At 38.2% G+C, this 22,922-nt stretch overlaps 1 protein-coding gene across 1 annotated transcript; it reads left to right on the top strand.

Moving 5' to 3' along the window:
* Window positions 1–2,730: 2,730 nt before the first annotated feature.
* LOC117570206 (glutamate receptor 1) lies at window positions 2,731–22,489 on the top strand. Its single transcript, XM_034251694.2, has 14 exons — window positions 2,731–3,406; window positions 6,372–6,524; window positions 7,817–7,944; window positions 11,030–11,159; window positions 16,154–16,407; window positions 16,608–16,784; window positions 16,867–17,127; window positions 18,903–19,284; window positions 19,377–19,471; window positions 19,578–19,745; window positions 19,846–20,328; window positions 21,004–21,248; window positions 21,308–21,698; window positions 22,200–22,489. Exons 1-14 carry the CDS (start codon window positions 3,250–3,252, stop codon window positions 22,233–22,235), a joined length of 3,060 nt encoding a protein of 1,019 aa, XP_034107585.1. The 5' UTR covers window positions 2,731–3,249; the 3' UTR covers window positions 22,236–22,489.
* Window positions 22,490–22,922: the final 433 nt, after the last annotated feature.

Raw genomic sequence — 22,922 nt, forward strand, 5'->3', positions numbered from 1 at the left:
AATTAAAGGCATAGCCATATTAAATGGAATTTAGTAGAGGAAAGTGCTCTAAAGGATTCATTTAGAATTTGTTGTGAAATGTTCGTGATTTCCTCAAGTATTTAATTAGTAAATGTTAAATTATCTTTAAGAAAGATTACATATTTTTATGATTTTAAGTGTGGTTTACTATAATAATCATTAAGAAAGATTACCTATTTTTTATGATTTTAAGTATTAATAAAGTGGTATTAACATAATACTTTTCATGATTTTAAGTAGATTGATTAAAACGCGTTTGAAAGATAGTTTAATTTTAATTTAAATAAATGTAATATTCAATTAATGAACACTAATTGAAGGTATTCAGTGCATATGAAATGTAATTTAAAACTTGAAATATTATAAATAAATAAATTATATATATAAAATCAATTTTTTAGGTGATGGAAATTTGCATACTTGAAAGACTTTTTAAAGTTACTAAATATATAGGCATAGTTGCAATTTTTGTGGTTGAAGATAATAAATATATATACTAAGATTCTAACTAACATTCATAGTTAAATTTATTAAACCAAAATGTATTATATTTAAATCTTTTATTAAAAAAAAGTATTTTATATTGAGTCTTAAATAAGCAAAATTTAAATTATAAGGATATGTCACATTCAAATACTATTTTAATAAATTCCAACCTTCAAACACTATTATAATAAGAAATAAAGTGTAAACGAAAAGTTAAATTTTCTGTAGTAAAAATTCTTAATATATACCAAGTTTTATCGTATTCAACCTTAAAAGCTGAATTGATTAAACCACAATAATTTGCAATCCTATTTTTTTCAATTCCATGTGAACGCCATTGGCTTTAGTAATAATATCAAAAGCACTTCATAGTTGTAATTTCCTTATTGCACTTCATTAATATTTGCTACTTCAGCGAAGCCATCGTGCAGGTACTTTAGAATTATTTCAACTAATCAAATGAATTAGAAAAAACTTTGATTATCAGACAAACTCTGAGTTATGAAGGTCCTAGGATTTTTTTTTTGCCTTTTTACGCTGCCGACAAAAGTTGTAATAACCTATTAAGGAACATTGGAAACGCTGGCCATAAAGAAGAAAAATAAAAAAATAAGGTTGGAATGATAGAGAGAGGAGGAAGAGGGATGGAGGAGGTTCTAGAGTGGGAGAGCGTTAAAAAGAGGCAAAGCCCATAATGTTAAAATGAAATGATGAAAAAATATTCATTGATTTTCTTAATTAAAAAATTTTGCCATCAACTTTTATGTTTATTGGCTTGACTTTTAGCGTTTGTTCTTTGTTGTTGTTGCCGCTCTCATTATTTGCTGTTGTTGTTGTTGCTTTTGCTGCTGCTGTTAAGCGCAGTTTGCTGTAGGTTAAGTAGAAATGTTCGTCGCAGCCAGCATTGTCCTGGCTGTACGTCCTGGCGTCCGCATGTCCTTCTGGCTGCCACTTTATTCTCTTCCTGCTTTGTGCGAGGCGCTTCCTGTGCGCATTATAAACTAATTACAGATTATGATGAAATTCTACGCCACGACCTCGACAATATGCAGCCCCAGCAGCAGATAAGGGGCGTGGCACGTGGCACGTAGCACGAAAGAAGTAGCAAGTGTGCTTCGCACTTAAGCTTTGTTTGTGCACAAAATTAAAGTCGATTAATGTGATTTCATTACAGTGCGAACGAACTAACAGCAATGACACGTAATTGACAGCCTAATGAGATTTGTTAAAAGGATTGTCACGGCATCGTTTGTAATTACCAAACAAAACAAAACAAAAACAAAAAAAATGCCGAAAGAGAATGCTAGAAGCACATAAACACAAAAAACCAAAACAACAACAACAACAACAACAACAGCAAGAAAAAACAGGAATTTCAGTTGCTGAAAATGGGGGCGATGGGAAAACGATTTGAACGCAATCGAGCAACGAGTGCTGCAGTTGTTGCCGCCGCTTCTTGTTGCTGTTGTCCGTATCAATTATGCAGCCGAAAATGCAAGGCAGAACGTAAACAAACATTTTACCAATAGCAGCCAGCAGCAGCAGCCAGTAGCAGCATCCAGCAACAACAACAACGACGGCGAGAGTATGAAACAATTTGCAACTTGTGTAGTCCTATACGTAGTAGGTCAGTAATTGACGAAGCCGAAGTCAAAGCGAAAGCCGAACTCGTGGCGGCTTTGCAGACAAGAGCGAGAGCGAGACCGAGAGAACGCAAAATACGAGAGAGCGTAAGCAAAGGCTCTCTCTCTCGGGTTTTAGTACAAAGAGCACAGCATCCAGCATGCGTGACTCGCACAGGGCGTTCGCTCTCTCGCACTCTCGCTCTGTTGTTGTAACGAAGGCGACAAAGCGACAAAAGTGGTTGTGTAGCCCAGGCTGGGATGCTGAGTCTCATATTACTGGGCAGCTTAGACGATTTTAGTGCTGATTACAACGCGTTGCCGTTTGGTTCATGTGAGCGGACGACGAGCTACAACTGACTGCGTGCCCAGAGCTGTAGCGGCCAGCTACTGTTGAGATGTCTGTGTAAAGCTGTCATTGTGTGTGCGTGTGCGTGTCGGTAACGGTAACGGTATCGGTATTGGTGTACGGTGTTAGTGTTGTGCGTGTATGCGTAAGGGAGTCATATGACTGAGAGGGCTGAAGGGCTGAGTTCATGCCTCTGGTTAAAGTCAAGCACACTTACGATTTAAAGTGCGCCCACAAGAAACTTACTTAGTGACTCTTATAGCTAGAATTAATTGCAAATATAATTCAACTAATTAATAATCACTTAGATAACCGCCAACTGCTAAGCACGTTGAACTAACACATCAATAACACATAAGCTCAGCTCAGTAGAACTTACAATAAATAAATAAATAAATAATATAATCGTAACGTATCAGCCAATTAGAGTTAATTAATCAAAGCGGCAATAAACGTAAATGCTTGTGTAAGCCCAAAAATCAAATAAACTTCCATAAACTGTTGCGAGTAATCGGCGCGCTCAAAAGTAGGCAACAAATATTTGCACACTGCCACGCGCTCAACAAACAAGCGAAAGAGAGAGAGAATAACAACGATAACAACAATAACAGTTGTAACAACTGTGCTACAAATTAAGCCAGCAAATACACCGCGCATTCAATAATAACAAACAGCAGCGACAACAACAACAACAAAAACAACTTACAAGTGGAAAATTCTCACCGAATTTGTAACAACGACAACGAATAGCAGAAGCAAAAGCAATACAAAATGCATTCGAGGCTAAAATTCTTGGCATATTTACATTTAATGTGCGCTGCCAGCATTTGCACGCTGCTGGAATTTAGCGCAGCTCAACAGCAGCAGCAACAACAATCCCAGCAGCTACAACAACAAAGTGCATCGTTAACCGAGAAAATACCATTAGGTGAGTCTCAAAAGCAACACCCGAAGCAGCAGCAACAGCAACAGCAACGTGGAGGCAGCAAAAGGAGTCGCCTCGCTGCACTTTCAGTGGCAGTCGCTGCTGCTGCTGTGGCAGTTGCAGTTGTCGCTAACATTTCGCTACAATGTGTAATGGCAATGGTTATAGCACGATGTGATTGTATTTGTGTGTGTGTATGACTGTATGTGTGTGTGCCACCAACAAGTACCGAGGAATTCTCCACTTTCATGACGCTTCTCCCTGGAATGCTGTTCCCTAAATCGTTTTCCATTTTCATTTCGGATTCCTGACAAAAATTTATGAAATTGCCAACAGCGGCAGCAAACAGAAAAAAGAATCGAGAAGGTAGCACAAGTTTTAAGTGGAGTTAAGCCATTATGGAGCACACAATTTATTAAACTACTTTTCAAGATTTTTATTAACAATTTTCAAGTAACTTTACAATGTGCACAAATTGCAACAAAGTGATTCGAATCGAAGTGCTAGAAAAATGCAATTTATAGATAAAAAGGCTTTAAGTAGAATGTAATTTGATATGAAGGGAAATACTAGAAAAATTATATTTATATATAATAAAAAAATGTCTTTAAATTTAATATTATATAACAAACTTGCAAATGTTAGAAAATTAAAAATTATAAATAACTTGTCGTAATTTAATCTTTATTGAAATGCTTCAAATAGAATATTTTTCAACACAAATGGAAATGCTAAAAAAATGCAATTTATATATTATAAAAGAAAAACAACCTCTTTTTATAGCTATTGAAACTTTTCTTTATTATACTTGAATTAGCTTGCTTTGAGCAGAGCATCAAATACCTAGAAACAGTAAATTGGCTAATAAAAGTTGTCTTTGTTATGTTCATATAATTTAAATGAAATATCATATAACAATTCAAACACACTAAAGTTGTTGTCGAGATTCCAATTGAAATGCTAGAAATATGCAATTTATTGATAATAAAAAAAACACAATTCTTTATTATATTTTAATTGAAATACTTTAAATTGAATAACAAAAGCAGTAAATTTACCAAAACAATTATTTTTATAGCTAATAAAACATTCCTTTATTGCATTTGAAGTGAGTTGCTTTAAATAGAATATCGAATTACAAGTCTAGAATAGTCAGTCTGCTATACAAATTCAATTTATTGCTAATAAAACTTTGCTTTACAATATTTGAATTTGAATGTTTTACATTTTAAATCATTTAATAAGTCTAAGGCACTGAAGTTGTTGTGATTCGAATCGAAAAGCAAGAAAAATTCAACGTATTATTTCTTTATTATTTGTATTATATTTCGCAAGCCAAAAAAAAACAATTTTTTCATAAGAATGTAATTTTTTTAAACTTTGTTTTTTTATTTGAATTTAAATGCGTTACATGGAAACTCGTTTAATTCGAAGAAACTAAAGTTGTCGTTATTCGGTTCAAAATTCTAGAAAAAGTAATATATGGTTTCTTTATTGTCTTTATTATATGTTAATTGATATGCTTTAAACAGAATATCATAGGAAGTGTCTAAAAAATGCAATTTCTTGCTAACTTTTCTTTATTTATGTATTTGAATTTTTTTATATAAAAAGTCAAACACAGTAAAGTTGTTCGAATAACTTCAAATCGAAAAATTATATTTCAATTGAAATGTCTTAAATAAAATATCATTTAACATAGCCTAAAGTAGTAAAGTTGTGGTTCGATTTAAACCAATAATATTAGCTGCAGATTTGCAGTCATAAACTAGAACTTACTTGTAATTTATTGCAATTGAATTGCTTTAAATAGCAAAGCATTTATCAATAATATTTTGTATTGTATTTGTGGCATTGCTCAAAAGTTGTTTATTTAGCTGAACAATAGAACGTAATCGAGACAATAGTTTTGTATTATTTGCTAAAACAAAAAATAATTTTAATTTGCAACTCGTGCTCATATTGTGGATTCCAACTTTAATAAAATATATATAATATATATTTGCAAAATAAACTCGGCAAATTGCTACTGAATTTTGCAATAAACTCCAATTTGCATGGTTTTCATTTACTTTGAATTTTCCTTTTTTCTCCGTTTTTTTATTGTTCGATTTTATGCTGTGTGTGTAATAATAGAATTTGTGCTCGGCAATTTACAGCATTTGCATATGGCATATGAATAATAATTGAAATTGTGTCGAAAAAGCTAACTGGAACACAAGCAATACAATTTGACGCCATTTCCTGCATTTCTATTTTTTTTAGTTTCGGAATTTTTTCGTTTTTTCTACCTCTTATTTTCAGTTTGTTGTTGTTGGCATCATTTTTTTTCTTTGCTACTTTATTTTTTATTACGCGATGGCGCCTCAGTCACTGCGCCTGCAGTCATTTTGGCTCTGCTTGAAGTGTGCACGTGTGTGTGTTTGTGTTTGTATTTGTGTGTGTTTGTATTTGTGTGTGCTAATGTGACAGTCATGCTGACTGGCTTGCACACGAAGCCATTCACCTGCTGTTGGCTCCAGCTGCGATTGTCGCTATTGCTACTGTTGCTGCTGCTCCTTCTGTGGCCTGTTCCTGCCACTGCCACAGCAGCAGTAGCAGCAGCAGCAATTGCCACTGCTGTGTGCTGCCTCATGTGCCTCGTGTGCCTGGCCATGCAAAAGCGCAGCTTGCAAAATTGCTGCATCAACACTTCGTTCGGCATTAGAGTGCCAGCCACTAGTGTGTGCTTCTGTGTATTGGCGTATATGTGTGTGTGTGTGTGTGTGTGTGTGTGTGTGTGTGGGTGTGCCTTGTGTGTTACACTATCATTTGTGTAAATATTTATTCAGTGCGCTTTCGTTTTAATATTAAGAGGACTGTGTCAAAAGCTGCCTAAATATTTAACGAAGCAAAAACTATATTCCACATATGCAGCTATCTCACTCTCTACTCTCTTCTCTCTCTCTCTTTCTCTCCCTCTTTTTAGGCGCCATCTTCGAGCAGGGCACCGACGATGTGCAATCAGCCTTTAAATATGCAATGCTCAATCACAATCTGAATGTCAGCGCGCGTCGCTTTGAGCTGCAGGCGTACGTTGATGTCATCAATACAGCGGATGCATTCAAATTATCGCGCTTGAGTAGGTGTTACTTGGCCTCACTCCCATCTCCTCTTTCCTTCCCTCTTCCTTCATCAGTTCATGCTCTCATTTCTGTCATCCCTTTTCCTCCTCGCTCCTATCTCCTCCTTCCTCTTTCGCTAATCGGTTCATGCATTCACTCCTCTTCTCTCTTTCCTTAACTGATCATGCATTACTCCTCTTTCCTCTTTCCCTTCTCGCTCCTCTTTCCTTCTTCCCCTTTCCCTCTTCCTTCATAGGTCTTGATATAACTTCGCTTCCCTTCCTTCCTCATATGTTCATGCTGTCACTTATCTCTCCTATTTCCCTCTTCGCTCCTATCTCCTCCTTCCTTAATCGGTTCTTGATTTAACTTCCCTCTTTCCTCATATGGTCATGCTTCAACTTCTCTCTTATCTTTCCCTATTCCATCATTTGTTGATATCTCATTCCTCACTCCTCTCTTCTCTTTCCCCTTTTCCCATTCCGACTTTCCTTACCTGTTCATTATCTCTCTCCTGTCTCCACTTTCCGTGCTCCCCAATCTGTCAATATTCTCACTTCTATATTCTCTTTCCTTCCTCCCTCATTTCTCCTTCTTCCCCTTTCGCTCTTCATCGGTTCTTGCTTACATTCCTCTTCTGTCTTTAATTCCTCAATTGATCATGCTCTTCATCCTCTTTTCCCTCCTCGCTCCTTGCTCCTCGCTCATCCCTTCCCTTTCCCTGCTCCCTCATCTGTTCATGCCTTCACTCCTCTTCCCTCTTTCCTCATCTATTCATGCACCCACTTCTCTCTTCTCATAACCTATTCCTTCATTTGTTCATACCTTATCCTCTCATCTTCTCCCTCATCTCTTCACCCCCGACTTAAAACAAAGCAATGACAAAACAAATACAATAAAGTGAAACCACTCCAAACACACAGACTGCATTAATTATGCGCATTTTTATTGAAAATTGCACTACACATTTTCCTCACTCCTCGCCTCGCCTCGCCTCCTCCTCCACCCTCCTACATTCTCTGGCTTCAGTTTAATTGCGCACATTCATTTACATCACGACCTAGACACTGCCACACACACATTCAACACAACTCGTATTCTCTTAGACTCCCTCACATAACATTTCTCATGCCCAACCCCAAAAAAAAAGTGTAGAAGCAAAAGGAATCAAGCATGAATTCCACAACGAATCGCAGCTCCAAAACCTGTAACTGTTGCCATGTCGCGTGGCTGTTTCTCTGTCTTTCTTCTTTCTCACTCTGTCTTGCAACGAAAAATGGGAAAAAATATTTATTGCTGTAACCTGCAGTCTGCAATCAATTCTCGCGCGGAGTCTACTCAATGCTGGGCGCCGTATCGCCGGACTCCTTTGACACATTGCACTCCTATTCGAATACGTTCCAAATGCCATTCGTGACGCCCTGGTTTCCGGAAAAGGTAAGTCGCAACACGAACAACAACAACACAGAGAACACACAGTCAACGTTGCCACTTGCAACGTAACGCTAAAAAATTGTCATTCGTAATTGATTTTGTGTGCAGTTATTTACATTTGATGTGGTTTGTTGCCAGCGACTCAGTCATCCTTCAGCACACATACTCAGTCAATAAACTAGCACACACACACACACACACACACACATATTTAGTATATATATATACTGTATGTATGTTTGCCAGTTGATGAGTAATGAAGTTCGCCCGCGGGCGAACGGAAAAAGGGCAAAAAGTTCGTAATGAAACAAAGAGAATATATGCGGAATATGTGCGGAATTTTCACTCACAGCGAGTGGCTGCAAAATTATAATTAAAGCTCGCTTCAAACCCAATTCCAATTTCAAAGAATGTCTCAACGGTTTCGGCTTCATTTTTCCCTTCACCCTTTCACACACATATTTATCGTCATACTTTTGTGCCAAAAATTAAAGCAAATACACTGAACAACATTTAATTAATTCAAGCTGAAAATCAAATAGTTAAACAGCATACGAAAAAAAGTAGAAAATAATATTTCTAGCGGCAAATGGAAATAAATTTAGTCACAAATAGGCGAGAGCAAATAAATTGATGGTTGCATATTTGCGTTTTCCGAGTTGAGCGACTGAAAAACAATTTAGTGTGAAACACGAAAAAAGGTGTCGACGACTACATGCTACCCTATTTCAATGTGAAGTGGACTGCACTTAATTAAAGGGTATTGACATTGAGTGTGATTGCGAATCCAATCAAATTACTCGGGCGTTGCCAAATGAAAAACCAAATGCAAATGCCAAATAAAACCAACTTCTCTCTATCTATGTCAACTGACAACAGATTGAACAACACAATTTGCTGCCGTGGTTGCTACTCTAGTTCTTGTTTTTGTTGTTGTTGTCAGCCACTGAAATTGCTGACCATTTAATTTAGGTCAATAGGTTGTAGTTATGCCTGACAATAAAGAAAGAAAATACTTTAATATATAGTATTTCATTCGATACGAGTGAAAGTCTCCCAAGAGCATATTCTTTGCAAATAGTTTTTACTAGGCACGGTCATAACTTTTCATGCAGCTCACTTAACAGCTTAAGCTGCAGTTTATTGCATGGGCGGAGAATGGTGGGCGTGGCTGCCACGAGTCTAATTTTAACATCAACCTTCAGTGCTCACTTCTAAAGCAAACACAAAACTTAAGCTTATAAAAATAAAAATAAAGTCATCTCATAAAGTGGCAATAAGTGTGTGTGTTTGTGTACACACACACTCGCACATGTGTTGCTGTTGGTGTGGCTGTGGTGTCTGCCAGACGCCAGTACTAAATCAAAAGCCAAGCACAAATCATAATAATTGTAATTTGAAGAAAATTTACTACCAACAACAGCAAGAAGTCGCCGTCTGCTCTGGCATTGTTGTTGTTGCTGCTGTTGTCACTGTGCCTGGCACTTCACAAAACAGAGAGAAAACAGAGTGGAAAAGCGCAAAGCCAAAGCTAAAGCCGGAAGACAATGCCAAACGAGCGCCCCCTCAGTGTGCGGAGCAGCGCACACTCTCACATACAGTGAGCGCAAAAAAATTTATGATGCGCTCTTGGCCTCTTTTATTTCAATCACTATAAATCAAGATATGGCGTCGGCAAGCAAGCAAAGCAAGCAAGCAGCCAGCAAGCAAGCAACAACAGCAGTTTGCTCTCTTTTTACACACACACACACACACACACAGCAGACTGCGCATTTGCGTGCCCCTTCAGGCGTGTGTATGTGTGTGTGTGTGTGGAGCTAAACGGAAACGGGTCGCTGTGTATCTTCTCTCGCTCTTGATGTACACACCAAGTAGATGTCGTTGTACACAGAAAGAAAAAACATGCTAAAGTGAAGAATAATATCTTCAATCAAGATAATATAATGACATAATTGAACCATAAAGATTTACTGTTCAAAAAGTGTTCAAGATCAAAATTCTACAAAAATTCTACATTGCCCAATTTTTAAATTCAAGATTATAATGTTGTTTCAAGAGCGGAAAAATCTTAAAAGATCAAACAATCTTAAGCTCTGAATGGTTAAAATCACACAAATTCTTTTTTTATGTTTTTACACATTCATGTAATTTTATATATATAAATATAACATTTAACCCTTATTTTATATTCGAACCGAAAAGAGCTTGAACACAAAACCAACAACCACGCGGTTTAATGATTTGCGGCTTTCTACTTACAGAGCTAACAGCAACAATACCAGAAATTAACTTATCATTTTAAAGGAAGGGAATTCTAACATTTTAAGAAGAAAGATGAAAATTATTTAATTTGAGATCTTTTCGATCTTAAAAGGAGATTTTTTAATCTCAAAACGACGATTAAAGAACACTATTTTCGTTTATGATGTTTTCAACCAAAAAATCTTATTTCAAATTTATTGTATAAGTACGAAAAGTTCTCAAATCAAGAGGTCATGTGTTCTTTTCGATCTATAATAAAACATTCTTAAAGCAAGATTTTAATCTAAAACTAAGATGTTTATAATCTGAAAACGCAAATTAAGCAAAACCAATCTTCATTTATAAATCTTCAATTTAATAATCTTACTTCAAGGTTAGATAAGAACGATAAAATCTTAAATCAAGATTTACAATCTACTTTTTAAGCAAGATTCACTCTAGATTTCTCTCAGCGTGTTGTATGCTGCCTACTTTGCCACCAGGCGTAAAGGCAGGACTTACATGTCCTTTACACTGTCCTCCATCGAAGCCGCGTGCCTCAACCCCCCTCCCCTTACCACTCTGCTGTCGCTGGCAGCGTCAAAGCGGAAACGCGTTTCATTTTATTATTGCTTCATGTAGCGTGCACATTACATTGTTATGCTGAGGGAAGGCGAAGGGAATGGGGCGGCAAATCAAGCCTGCCCCACAGAAACCAACATCAACAGCAGCAGCAACAGCAACAGCAGCTACCATAACCTACCTCACACACACACTCTCTCTCACACACACACACACACAGCTATAGTCTAGCACTTATGCGTCGCTTTGTTTTGCATACTTTTAGGTGCTTACGCCGTCATCGGGCCTGTTGGATTTTGCGATCAGCATGCGTCCGGATTATCATCAGGCAATTATTGATACCATACAATACTACGGCTGGCAGAGCATTATTTATCTCTACGATTCGCACGATGGTGAGTATGCGGGGTGAAAGATGATTAGTGCTTGGAGGGAGAAACCAGAAAGGCGAAAGGCGAAAGGGAGGCAGGTTATATTATCCCATTGTTTACTGCGCGTATTTTGATTTCATTTCATTTCGACCAAAAACAAATGGGGCGCCAATGAATGTTTGTTGTTTTCTCTATTTCTTCTGCTGTCTGGCTAAGCGAGTTTGACATTTTTGCTGTTGTTGTCCTTTGTGTTTGTGACTAGTGGCAAAACAGCGTTAATGGCCACAAAGTCGAGCGAAGCCACACAGAAAGATGGCAATTAATTGAAATTAATGCAAATATTTGGCATAGTTTTCACGAGCTATTTATGATGCCGCAATAAATTGTTACGAGAGTTCGAGTAAAGAGCGTTTTTGACAGTCGAGAAATACAAATTTCCAAAAATTTGGGTGGTGACAAAATTTTCTTTATAAACAATTTTGACAAGTTATATAAAAATGATTAAATATTCAAATAGATTAGTTTTACTATTGCATTCAATTTGAAGCTTTTATTTTCAGTTTCAATTTAAAGAGGTTATTTATTTATTTTAAAGATTTTATTTTCAATTTAAAATATAACATTTTCATTTGCATTTTAATTAGAGGTATTTTCAATTAGTATTGGGAGATAAATATTTTATAAAGCGTTCACAATCGCTTGTTATGGCGTTTTTAGCTTTCATGCTTTACCTATTAAATTTAATCTTTTTTTAACAAACAATTCAAAATCACGAATGAAATAGAGGAAAAAGTTAAGTTTAAATTGCTCTAATACATTTTTTTCCAATGAGCCAAAATTGAAAAAAAAAAACAAAAATAGTTCTTATTTTAAAATCATATTTTAGTTGTTAATAATTAGTCTAACATAAATAAAGAAACAAGTGGAAATATCTGTGAGATTCGCAGATCAAATATGAAAAACAAAATATATTTTTTTAAAGCAAAAATGTGTTTGCCTTGCGAGCAATGCTTTATGTGATTATCTCACTTGAAATTCAATCAAACGCTTAACTAATATTTTCATTTGAAGAGAAGACAATGTTTTTAATGGATTTCCGAGTAATCGAAAATTGCCTAAACTCAATTCAGTTGCGTTAAGTTTTCGCCGACAAACCATTCTTTCCATTCTACCTTATGCTATTTGAGCCGCCAACCAACAGACAGCAAACGAAGAACGTCAAACGGCAAATAGCACAATGTAAATAGAAATCAGACATCAAACACATGTCTATATCTTGGCTGTGTGGCACTTTCGAGGGCATCTTCAGCTGCCCTCTTCAATTTTATTTTAGCTCTTACTTTTTTTTTGCCTCTACTTTTGCTGCCGCTGTTGCTGCTGCTTTTGCTTTTGCTAATATGTAATTAAATAAGCGGCACAAAGAGGACGCGCCTGCTGCCTGAAACTGAAAGTAAAAAGGACGAGTCGGTAGTCGGAGGCCAGACAAGAAGACAGCAAAGACAGCGAAGACAGCCAAGACCTGGCTTCAGCTGAGACTTGAGTGCTTTCGAGCGCTTAGAAGTGGTTCGCCTGCTTGAGCAGCGACAAGTGGAGGAAAGACGATAAAAGGGGGAAGCACAGAGCACACACACATATGGTGGTGTCTCAGCTACATGCCACATAATGTTGCCTTTGTTGATGCTACTGTGTTGTTGTTGTTGTCGTAGGCTGGCTTTTTGTTGTATTGAAATTTATTTCAAAGCAATTTCCTGCAGTCTACGTGCGACGTCAACGGCGACGGCGACGACAGCAATTACGGCCAAAGATGAAGACATCAAGGCGCAGCACAAGACACGTGTGTGTCTCTGTGTATGTCTGTCTGAGTGTGTGTGTGTGCCTACTTATAATACACATACAATGGGCCGCTGAAACTCTGTAAAAATTTCATATGATATTACGTATACGCCGCAGTGATTTCTGCGTGTGTTATTTGAGTATTTTTATGCCGACGCCTTGCGCCTTTTTTTTGCGCCTTTTGTAATGAGTTCACCATGCTGTCGTTATGGCTGCTCCTTTTGTGCCACTCTGAGACTCTGTCTGTGTATGTGTGTGTGTGTGTCATGTGTTAATGACTCTGTGTGAAATAAAATTTATGACTTTATGCAACTGCTGGCAGGCAGGCGGTTGGCCCTTATGGCTGCCTGCTGACTGCCTTAACATTCGTTTTTTCCTCGTTTCGTTCGTTTTTAATATTTTGCGCCGTTTGCCGAAAAGTAGGCCGACATTGTTGCCACTGGCATTCGGAGCAGGAAAAGGAAATGCCGCAGCAGCAGCAGCAACAGCAGCACAGTAGCATCAAGCTGCTGCTGCTGCTGTTGCTGTTGCTGTTTGGGGCGCTGCCATTTTGGCCGACTTCAGCTCAATACACGATGCTTCAGCATCGTTTACATTGTTAACGAAAAGGCTCCACAGCGCAGACTTTATATTTTAATGCTGCTGTCAGCAGTTTGTTGTTATTGCTTTGTTCTGGCTCTTTAGACCCGCCCGCTGTTATCGGGCAACAGTTTTTTTTTTTTGTTGCTCCTCGTTGTCGTTGCCGTTGTTCGTTGTTGTTCGTTAAACGAAGAGCGAACGCGCACACGGCGACAAATTGGTAGCATATTTTTTGGCGCATTCATGAATACAAAAGTTGCAGAAAAAGCAATACGCGACAACATAGGAAGCATTCAATAAAACATCATCGCACACAGACAGCAGCCGACACAGTCGACAGCCAAATGGTTGAACAAACAAACAGCACGCACCCAATTTTATTATTTTGTTGATTTTTTGCTGCTGCTGCTGCTCTCGTGGTTGTTGTTGTTGTTGTTGTTATTGGTTTGGAGGGGTTCGCTATTTATTGAAATGTTACCAACGTGCCACAAAAAAGTACTTCAATTGTCTGTGCACTTCCGTTTCCTCTGCTTCTGCTGCTGTTGCTTGCTGTTGTTATTATTATTTTTGTTTTGTGGCCATAGCCAACAAATCATGCAGCCAGAAATCAATGGCAATAACAACAGCAACAGCAACAGCAACAACACCGAAGTCGAGAGTAGGGCAACAACATCTGTGACAACAACGACGTGCAACAAATGGCGCGTGAAAATGTTTTTTGCGGCCAGAGAATGAGTTTGAGAATGAGAGATTGAGGTAGTGATTGAGTGTGACTGACTGACTGACTGACTGAGTGTCTCTCACTCTCTCTTTTATCTCTTTCTCTCTCTTTCATTGTGTGTATAAAGTATTCATAAGTAGGCACAGATATACACTCTCACACACACACTCGAATAAAATAAACAAAATATGCGCTTCATGTATGGGTAAAATAGCAAATAGCGTTAAGAGATAAATAAACATTTTATAGTATTTGTATTGGTGGTGCTCCTCTAGTTGTTGTTGGTTTTAGCTATCGAACGGTATTGCTATTGCTTTTTGTGCCTGTCCCCGCCCAAAATCATATTCAAAAGCTATCAAATATGCAGCATATTCAACAGTTCTTCTCTCTTCTCTAATAAAAATACACACAAAACACACAAATACAAATAATGTGATTGCTGTTTGGAGCATTCATATAACATAGTTGAGTAGCATGTGGACGTTGTGTTCGGCCACAAAATCAAATCAAAATGTCAAGTGTTGCATGGTGAAGAGATCGTGTGATACGGCATAACTTGAGCACAAAATCATGACGCTTCACAGAGGTGTTAATCCAATAAATCTTCAGTTTTTTTTATATTTAATTGTGCTTTTAAAATATTAAAATGCTTTTTACTCTTTTCTGAGTTACCGGCGATTGCTTTGTACTTCAAATTACTCATACGCCACCGGCAGCAGGTCAATATTTGTTACGTTTTTATGAGTAAGAGAAAGTTTAACATGGCATGACTTAAGTACAAGAGATTGAGATGTCAATCCGATAAATTCGATGAATCGTTATTTTTTTATTATTATTTCAAATATTATTTCGCAGTTTAGTTCTTAGTGAGTGCTTAAAATTACTCATATGCCACCGACAAACGATCAACGTTGCTTCGCTTGGATTTATATATTTGTATACATAAGTAACAGATACGGCTGAAAGCAATGAGACTTTAATCCAATGAATCTTCAGCTTAAGTTGTGCTTTTCAAATATTTTATACAAATTTGTCTAAACTCCTAAAAAGTGTATTACATTTTACTTAGCTATCTGCGAATGTTTAGTATTTCGAATTACTCATACGCCACCGGCAAAAAGTTTGTTTCACTTTTATTTGTGTAACTCAGAGATAGTGTAATATGAAGTAACTTAAGCTTTAAGACTTCATGATTCACTTGGGCGTTATTTCAACAAATCTTTAGTTTTAATTGTACATGTCAAATATTTTATATAAATTTGTCGAAACTCTTAAAACGCATTCACTTTCCAGCGAGTGCATGGTACTGAAAATTACTCATACATCGGAAAAAGGGCATCAATTGTTTCTCTTGTATTTGTTTGCGTGATATTGATAAACCTCAGCTCAAAAGGTCCAAAGTTTGATGCATTAATTGTATTGAAAGCTTAATTACTAAGGCGTGCTCTTGAAAAGCTTTTTTACATTTGATAGCCATTGAAACTCATACTCTTTTACTCTTGGTACTTTAAATTACCTAAATAAGAGCAACGTTTGTTTAGTTTATATTTTTACAATTCAGAGATAGTTTGAGAAATCGTAACTTGAGCTCAAAATCATGATGCTTAAACCTGTCTGTTATTCTGATCAGTCTTTAGCTTAAATTGTGCTTTTCAAACATTTTGTGCGAACTCTTAAAACGCGTTTTACATTTGATAGCCAGCGCAATTTATACTTCAAATTACTCATACGCCACCGGCAAAAGGGCAACGTTTGTTTCGTTTGTATTTGTTTCGTTTGGGTGTGTGTGTGCGTGAGTGTTGTTTTATGTTTTTTTGCGGCTCATCCATGGACTTTCTTTCTCTCTCTCCCAACTCTACTCGCACGCTGTCTCTGTGGCCCTTAGGCTTACTGCGCCTGCAGCAAATCTATCAAGAACTGAAGCCCGGAAATGAAACATTTCGTGTGCAAATGGTCAAACGCATCGCCAACGTAACGATGGCCATTGAATTTTTGCACACGATGGAGGATTTGGGTCGGTTCAGCAAAAAGCGCATCGTGCTCGACTGCCCGGCGGAAATGGCCAAAGAGATCATCATACAGCATGTGCGGGATGTTAAGCTGGGACGGCGCACCTATCATTACCTGCTCAGCGGCCTGGTGAGTGCAAAAACCAGAAAACAAACCTCCATCCGTAAAGCGTTGTCGAGGTGGATGAAGGGAAACCTTTAATAAGCAATTATTGCCAGCATCCGTAGGGCTTTGTTATCCTTTTCTGCTTTTGCCTTTTGGCACGTTTTTCATTTTTTTTGTTGTTGATTTTTTTTTTAACATATTTTACTCGCTTGTATCGCGCATAGGTCATGGATAACCACTGGCCCAGCGATGTGGTGGAATTTGGAGCCATCAACATCACTGGCTTTCGCATTGTGGACACTAATCGGCGCGCGTTGCGTGATTTTCATGATAGCCGGAAGCGTTTGGAGCCACCAAGTGGGCAGAACACAGCAGGAGGCGGCAGCATGCCAGCGATTTCGGTAAATTTTCTGTCCTGTGTGAGGTGGATTTAAAGCACCTCATGTGCGTTATATTGTTTACTCTGTCTCTCTCTCTTTGTAGGCTCAGGCAGCGCTCATGTACGATGCGGTCTTTGTGCTCGTCGAGGCCTTCAATCGCATTCTCCGCAAGAAACCGGATCAGTTTCGTGCCAATCATCTGCAGCGACGCAGTCACACAGGTGGTGGAGGCGGTGGCTCTGGCTCTGGCGGCAGCGGTGGCAATACTCTCAATGAGTCGAGCGCATTATTGGACTGCAATACACCCAAAGGCTGGGTCACGCCCTGGGAGCAGGGAGAGAAAATCTCACGGGTTCTGCGCAAGGTAAGCAAGCAGCCAACAACAATTTTTCGTTGGCAAAAATGTTGATGAAATTACAAATTTTCTTGCCTTGCCTTTTTCTTTGCCTTGCCGTAGCCTTTGCCTTGAGTTGAGCTCCGTTGCGTTGAGTTCCGTTATGGAATTTCTTAAGAAAATATTTTTATTGAATTTCGAGTTATTTAATAACTTTAATTTCCTGCAAATGAAAAAAATGATAAGGCTGCATAAGAAAAACAAATTGGGTAATTGTGGCAATTATTATTAAAAAAGCAAGCTCTGAACTAATAACATTAAAATATTTGGCAACGAAAATTTTGAGCAAAAAGTGTTTTAAATGGATATAATTGAAAAAAAAACATATTCGATATTGAAAAAATATTGATTGAATTTATTAAAAATTTAATTGAGAATATTGATTGCAAAAGAAAATATCTTTGTAGCAAAGTATAAATATCAATATATTTTAGGAGAGAAAATTATTTAAAATCAGCACCTAAAAATCATCCGGCAAATAAATAATAAATAAACTATTCAAGATTGAATTGGTTATAAAAATTTTGGAGAAATTTTCAAACTCGAACAAAAAAAAAAGAAATATTTGACATAATATTTTTAATATGTTATAGAAACATTCTGCAAAAAGCGTTTTAAATTGATATAACTAATAGGTAAAATTTATTTCATTTTGGAAGATTATTCATATAATTTATTAGACAAAAATTCATTGAAATTGAAAAAAGTAATATAAAAAGTATTATAAATGAAATATGAAATGTATTTTATAATAGAAGAATATTAATAGAATTTATTCGACTAAAATTTATAGTAATTGAGAATGAAATTAAATTTTAGTAGTATTTGTAGTAATAATATTCAGACCTTTCTTTTGATAATATCGTATAAAGTAAGCCTTAATAATACACTTCAAACAGCGTTTAAAATAGCTATAACTTAAACATTAAAATTACTTGATTTCTGTGCAACGATGTGACACTTATTGATTGAATTTATTCGTAAAAAATTCGTAGTAATTGAGACCGATGACACTTGGCAAAAGTTCAACAAAACAAAATAGTTATAAATAGCTTCATTTTAATGGCAAATCAAGTTACAACTAAACGCATTGTAAAAGGACCTATTAAATGCTTATAAATAACCAAAGTAAAAAATGAAACTTGCACACAATCTTAATATTTTATTTCAAAGAACCAGAAGTATATTTGCTTTTGCAACTCAACGAAACTTTCAATGCGAATCCCAACAACAAAAAGCTATTTATAGATGCAAAATTCACAAGAAAACTGCCCAAGAAATTTGTTTTTGGTGTGAGGCGTGTAGGAAAACCCACAGGTGCTAGGAAAACTTGAGAATAATCTATATTTGTTTCCTTTGTTGCCGAAAAACACGGTGTCTGAATGAAGGCTGACAAGTTTTTGACGGTCTGCAAATATTTGTGTTTAAATTAAAAGACGAGAGAATTATGCCACAAAGGACCTCAATTATTTGCCGAGAAGCAAGCAAAGCAAAGCTAAAGACAATGAAAGGCAAATTCCTTAACTTGCGATATTATCCGTTTTAATTTCTGATGTAAACCAGTTCCCAGTTGGCACTTGGAATGTTGCTTTTTGCCTTTGCCTTTGCTTTGGCTTTGGTTTGTTTTGGGCTTTGCCATTTTGCACAATCCTCACAATTGCCACCCAAACCACATTCCCAAATTCCCAATGCTAATCTTCTATGTGCAAACACACACAATACAACGTTGTGTCGGATATTTTCAGGTGGAAATCGATGGATTGACGGGCGAAGTGCGCTTTGATGATGATGGTCGGCGTGTCAACTACACGTTGCAGGTGGTCGAAATGTCTGTGAATAGCACCTTGCAACAGGTGGCCGAATGGCGTGATGATGCTGGTTTCATCCCCCTCCACGGACGCTATTGGGGCGCGGCAAACGCGCGTTCGACGGTCAACGGTGGCGTTGGCGGCGGCAACGTTGGGGATTATGCACGCAATCACACCTTCATCGTGACCAGTGTGCTGGAGGAGCCATATCTAATGCATAAGGCTGGCGGCTATGGCGAGCAGCTGGTTGGCAACGAACGCTTTGAGGGATATTGCAAGGATCTGGCCGAGTTGTTGGCCACCACGTTGGGCATTAAATGTGAGTAGCCAAGCACTGCATCCAGGCATGTCAATCTCGGTGAGTTCGCTTTACACACCCGTTCTCCATTCTCCTCTTCTCTCTCTGAGCAGTTGAGCTGCGTCTGGCACAGGATGGCAGATATGGGGCCGAGAATCAGTTTGCTCCCGGCGGTTGGGATGGCATGGTTGGTGAGCTTGTCCGTAAGGTGAGAAGTCAGACACACAAACACAAACACAAACACTACGAACGTCACACGACAACACTTTGTAATGCTCTGATGATGCTTTCTTTTGTGCGGATTGCGTTGACAGGAAGCGGACATTGCCATAGCAGCGATGACGATAACTGCGGAACGGGAGCGTGTAATAGACTTCACCAAGCCCTTTATGTCATTGGGCATTTCCATTATGATCAAGAAGCCGGTGAAGCAAACGCCAGGTGTCTTTAGCTTTCTCAATCCGCTCTCGCAGGAGATTTGGGTATGCTTTTCTCTGTTCTGTTCTGTTTGCTCTGTGCTCTCGACTCAACTCGACTTTCTACTCTACTCAATGTCTGCTGCTGCTACTGCTGCTACTACAGATGAGTGTCATATTGAGCTACGTGGGAGTGAGCATTGTGCTTTACTTTGTCACCCGCTTTCCACCTCACGAATGGCGCATTGTGCGTCGCTCGACAAACGATGGTGCCGCCGCCACACAGCAGCCACCTGGCATTATTGGTGGCACCGAGCCACACCCACACCAAGAGGCGAATGCACAGCAACTTCAACAGCAGAATGTCCCCGTCAATGATTTCAGTTTGTTGAACTCGTTTTGGTATTCGTTGGCCGCTTTTATGCAGCAGGGCTGCGATTTGACACCACCCTCAATTGCCGGACGCATCGCTGCCGCCGTCTGGTGGTTCTTCACCATCATTCTGATCTCATCGTACACCGCCAACTTGGCTGCCTTTTTGACTGTCGAACGCATGGTGGCACCCATAAAGTCACCCGACGATCTGGCCAGGCAGAGCGATGTGCAATACGGCACTTTGCTGCACGGCTCCACATGGGACTTCTTTCAGGTAAGTTGGCGAGTGGAGTTTGTTATGCAAATGCCGTTTTTATAGACTGTGTTTTTTGTTTATTAACAATTAGGTTGATAAAACTTTATTAATAAAGAGAGTTTTAGGATTAGTAGATACCGGCTTTACAAAAGACTGTTTTTTATATATAATAGTAGAGTACATTTAGCTATAAATTTAGCTCTTTTAAAAGCTATAGTTCCAAGTTTTGTTGATGTCTACGTAAGCCCTGAAAGCCAGTTCATTCTATTCTACAACAGAAAAAAATATAATATTTTTTATAATTTTCTAATACCGAAAGTTAGTTTTATTATTGAGCAATGTTTCATACTCCATAAGTAGAAAAATTGGTTGGTGATATGCTATATACATTGTACATAAATTTCTAAGAAAAAATGTATGATAGCTCTCAATAGAAATCTTTTAAGCCTGGTTTTCTTTTGTAAAATTGAAAAGATTCGTATTCAAAATATACAAGTTACAAAGTTACAAAGATAAGTCAGCTGTTGTAGTCAGTCGCTTTGATTAACAGCGTTTCTAGTATACGAGTATAGTTACTCAATGCCACAGTTTAGATATTTCAATTTGAATGTTGGCCACACAATTGTTTTGCATCCATTCGAAATGGGTTGAACACTCAACTGCAACTTTCTCACTCGTTTATTGTGCTTGCAGCGTTCCAAGATTGACTTGCACAACAAGATGTGGGAGTACATGAATGCCAATGTGCGCTATTCGGTGCGCAATTACGATGAAGGCATCCGCCGTGTTCGCACCTCGAAGGGCAAGTATGCGCTGCTGGTGGAGTCGCCCAAGAATGAATATGTCAACGCTCGAGCACCGTGCGACACGATGAAGGTGGGACGCAACATCGACACCAAAGGCTTTGGCGTGGCCACACCCATTGGTTCGCCACTGCGGTAAGTTCGCTAAAACTTGGAAGTCGATCCGCTATTATCTGCTCTTTCTCTTGTTGTAGTAATCGCCTCAATTTGGCCGTGTTGGCTTTCAAGGAGAACGGTGAACTGTTGAGGCTGCGCAACAAATGGTGGTTCGATAAAAGCGAATGCAATCTCAACTTGGATAGCCAGGACACAACGACACCCAATGAGCTATCGCTGAGCAATGTGGCGGGCATCTATTATATACTCATCGGTGGTTTGCTGCTCGCCGTTTTTGTGGCCATACTCGAGTTCGTTTGCCGCAGCAAGAGCTCACGTCTGAAGGCGCCGGCGAATGGCTCAGCTGGCGGCATGCTGGGCTCATCAACATATCAGCGGGACTCGCTCTCCGATGCCATTATGCAATCTCAAGCCAAGCTGGCCATGCAGGCGGGCAGCGATTACGACGAACGTCTAGTGGGCGTCGAGGTGGGTTAAGTGATCAGATAAAAATTGTAGATGATATTTAAGAAAAAGTTTGATATGAGAAAAACGGTGGCTGTTGTCGATTCGTAGTTGGTATGTTTGAAAATTTGGTATATTTTGAACTGAATATTATAACGATATACCAAATATAGTCTTCGGTATATTTGTAGTATTTTCGGTATATTTTTTCGGTATATGAGTTGCTTTGTTTCAAAATCTGGTATAATCTTAACTTAATAGTATATTGATATGCCAAATATAGTCTTTGGTATATTTTTGTATATTTCGGTACATCTCTCCGGTGTATTCGTTATTTTAGTTGACAATCTGATATATTTTGAACTTATAAGTATATCGTTATACCAAATATAGTTCTCAGTATATTTGTTTAGTATTTTTCGGTATATTTATTTTGTATACTAGGTATTTGTAAAACTACACTGTTTTGCTTTTCATGAAAATTGAATAAAAAATTATTAATTAACTCATTTTGTACTTTTGCAGCTGGCATCGAATGTGCGCTATCAGTACAGCATGTAAGCCCAATTTTTGGCCAAGTTAACTTGTACATAAACACTTAACTAAACGACGCTGGCAATCAAAAAACTGGAAAGCGAAACAGGCAACAGGCAACATTTTCTGTGTGGGCAAAACTGGCGACGTTCTAAAACTGTACAGTCTAATTATTTGTATTTTTGATAAATGTATACAATGGGAGTGCATAATAAACTAGCTGTAATTAGCGCTTAAGCGAAAAATTATTCCAAATAATAAAGCATACATTTTAAGCAGAAGCACAAGCGTATCATTTACATCAAGTCTTTCCCTTCCGCCTTTGGGCCAACGCGACGTATGAGTTATATACAAAAGAGCGCACCTGTGCGTGCATGTGTGTGTGTGTGAGCTAGTGTGTGTGTGTTTGGGTTGGGTAAGCCGCTTAGCTGACTTAAAGTTTTAACAAAGCAGCTACGTCGACTGCACAACCTAAGCGGCTTTCAATGTAAACTTTGCGTTTAGCGACGCAAAACGCGGCAAACGAGAAGCGGGAAATGCGGAAGATGCGGGCTTTGTGGATCTGAAGCTGTGGCAAGACGAATGGCGGACGGCGAGTGGCACGTAGCTTGTGGAGTTGACTCTAAATTATGCATGCACGCCAAGTTAACACAAACACGTCAACAAAAGCCCAGCGCAGCGCAGCTCAGCTCAGCTAAAGCAAATTTTATTTTT

The sequence above is a fragment of the Drosophila albomicans genome, chromosome 3 (genome assembly GCF_009650485.2).
Source record: "Drosophila albomicans strain 15112-1751.03 chromosome 3, ASM965048v2, whole genome shotgun sequence".
NCBI classification, from domain to species: domain Eukaryota; kingdom Metazoa; phylum Arthropoda; class Insecta; order Diptera; family Drosophilidae; genus Drosophila; species Drosophila albomicans.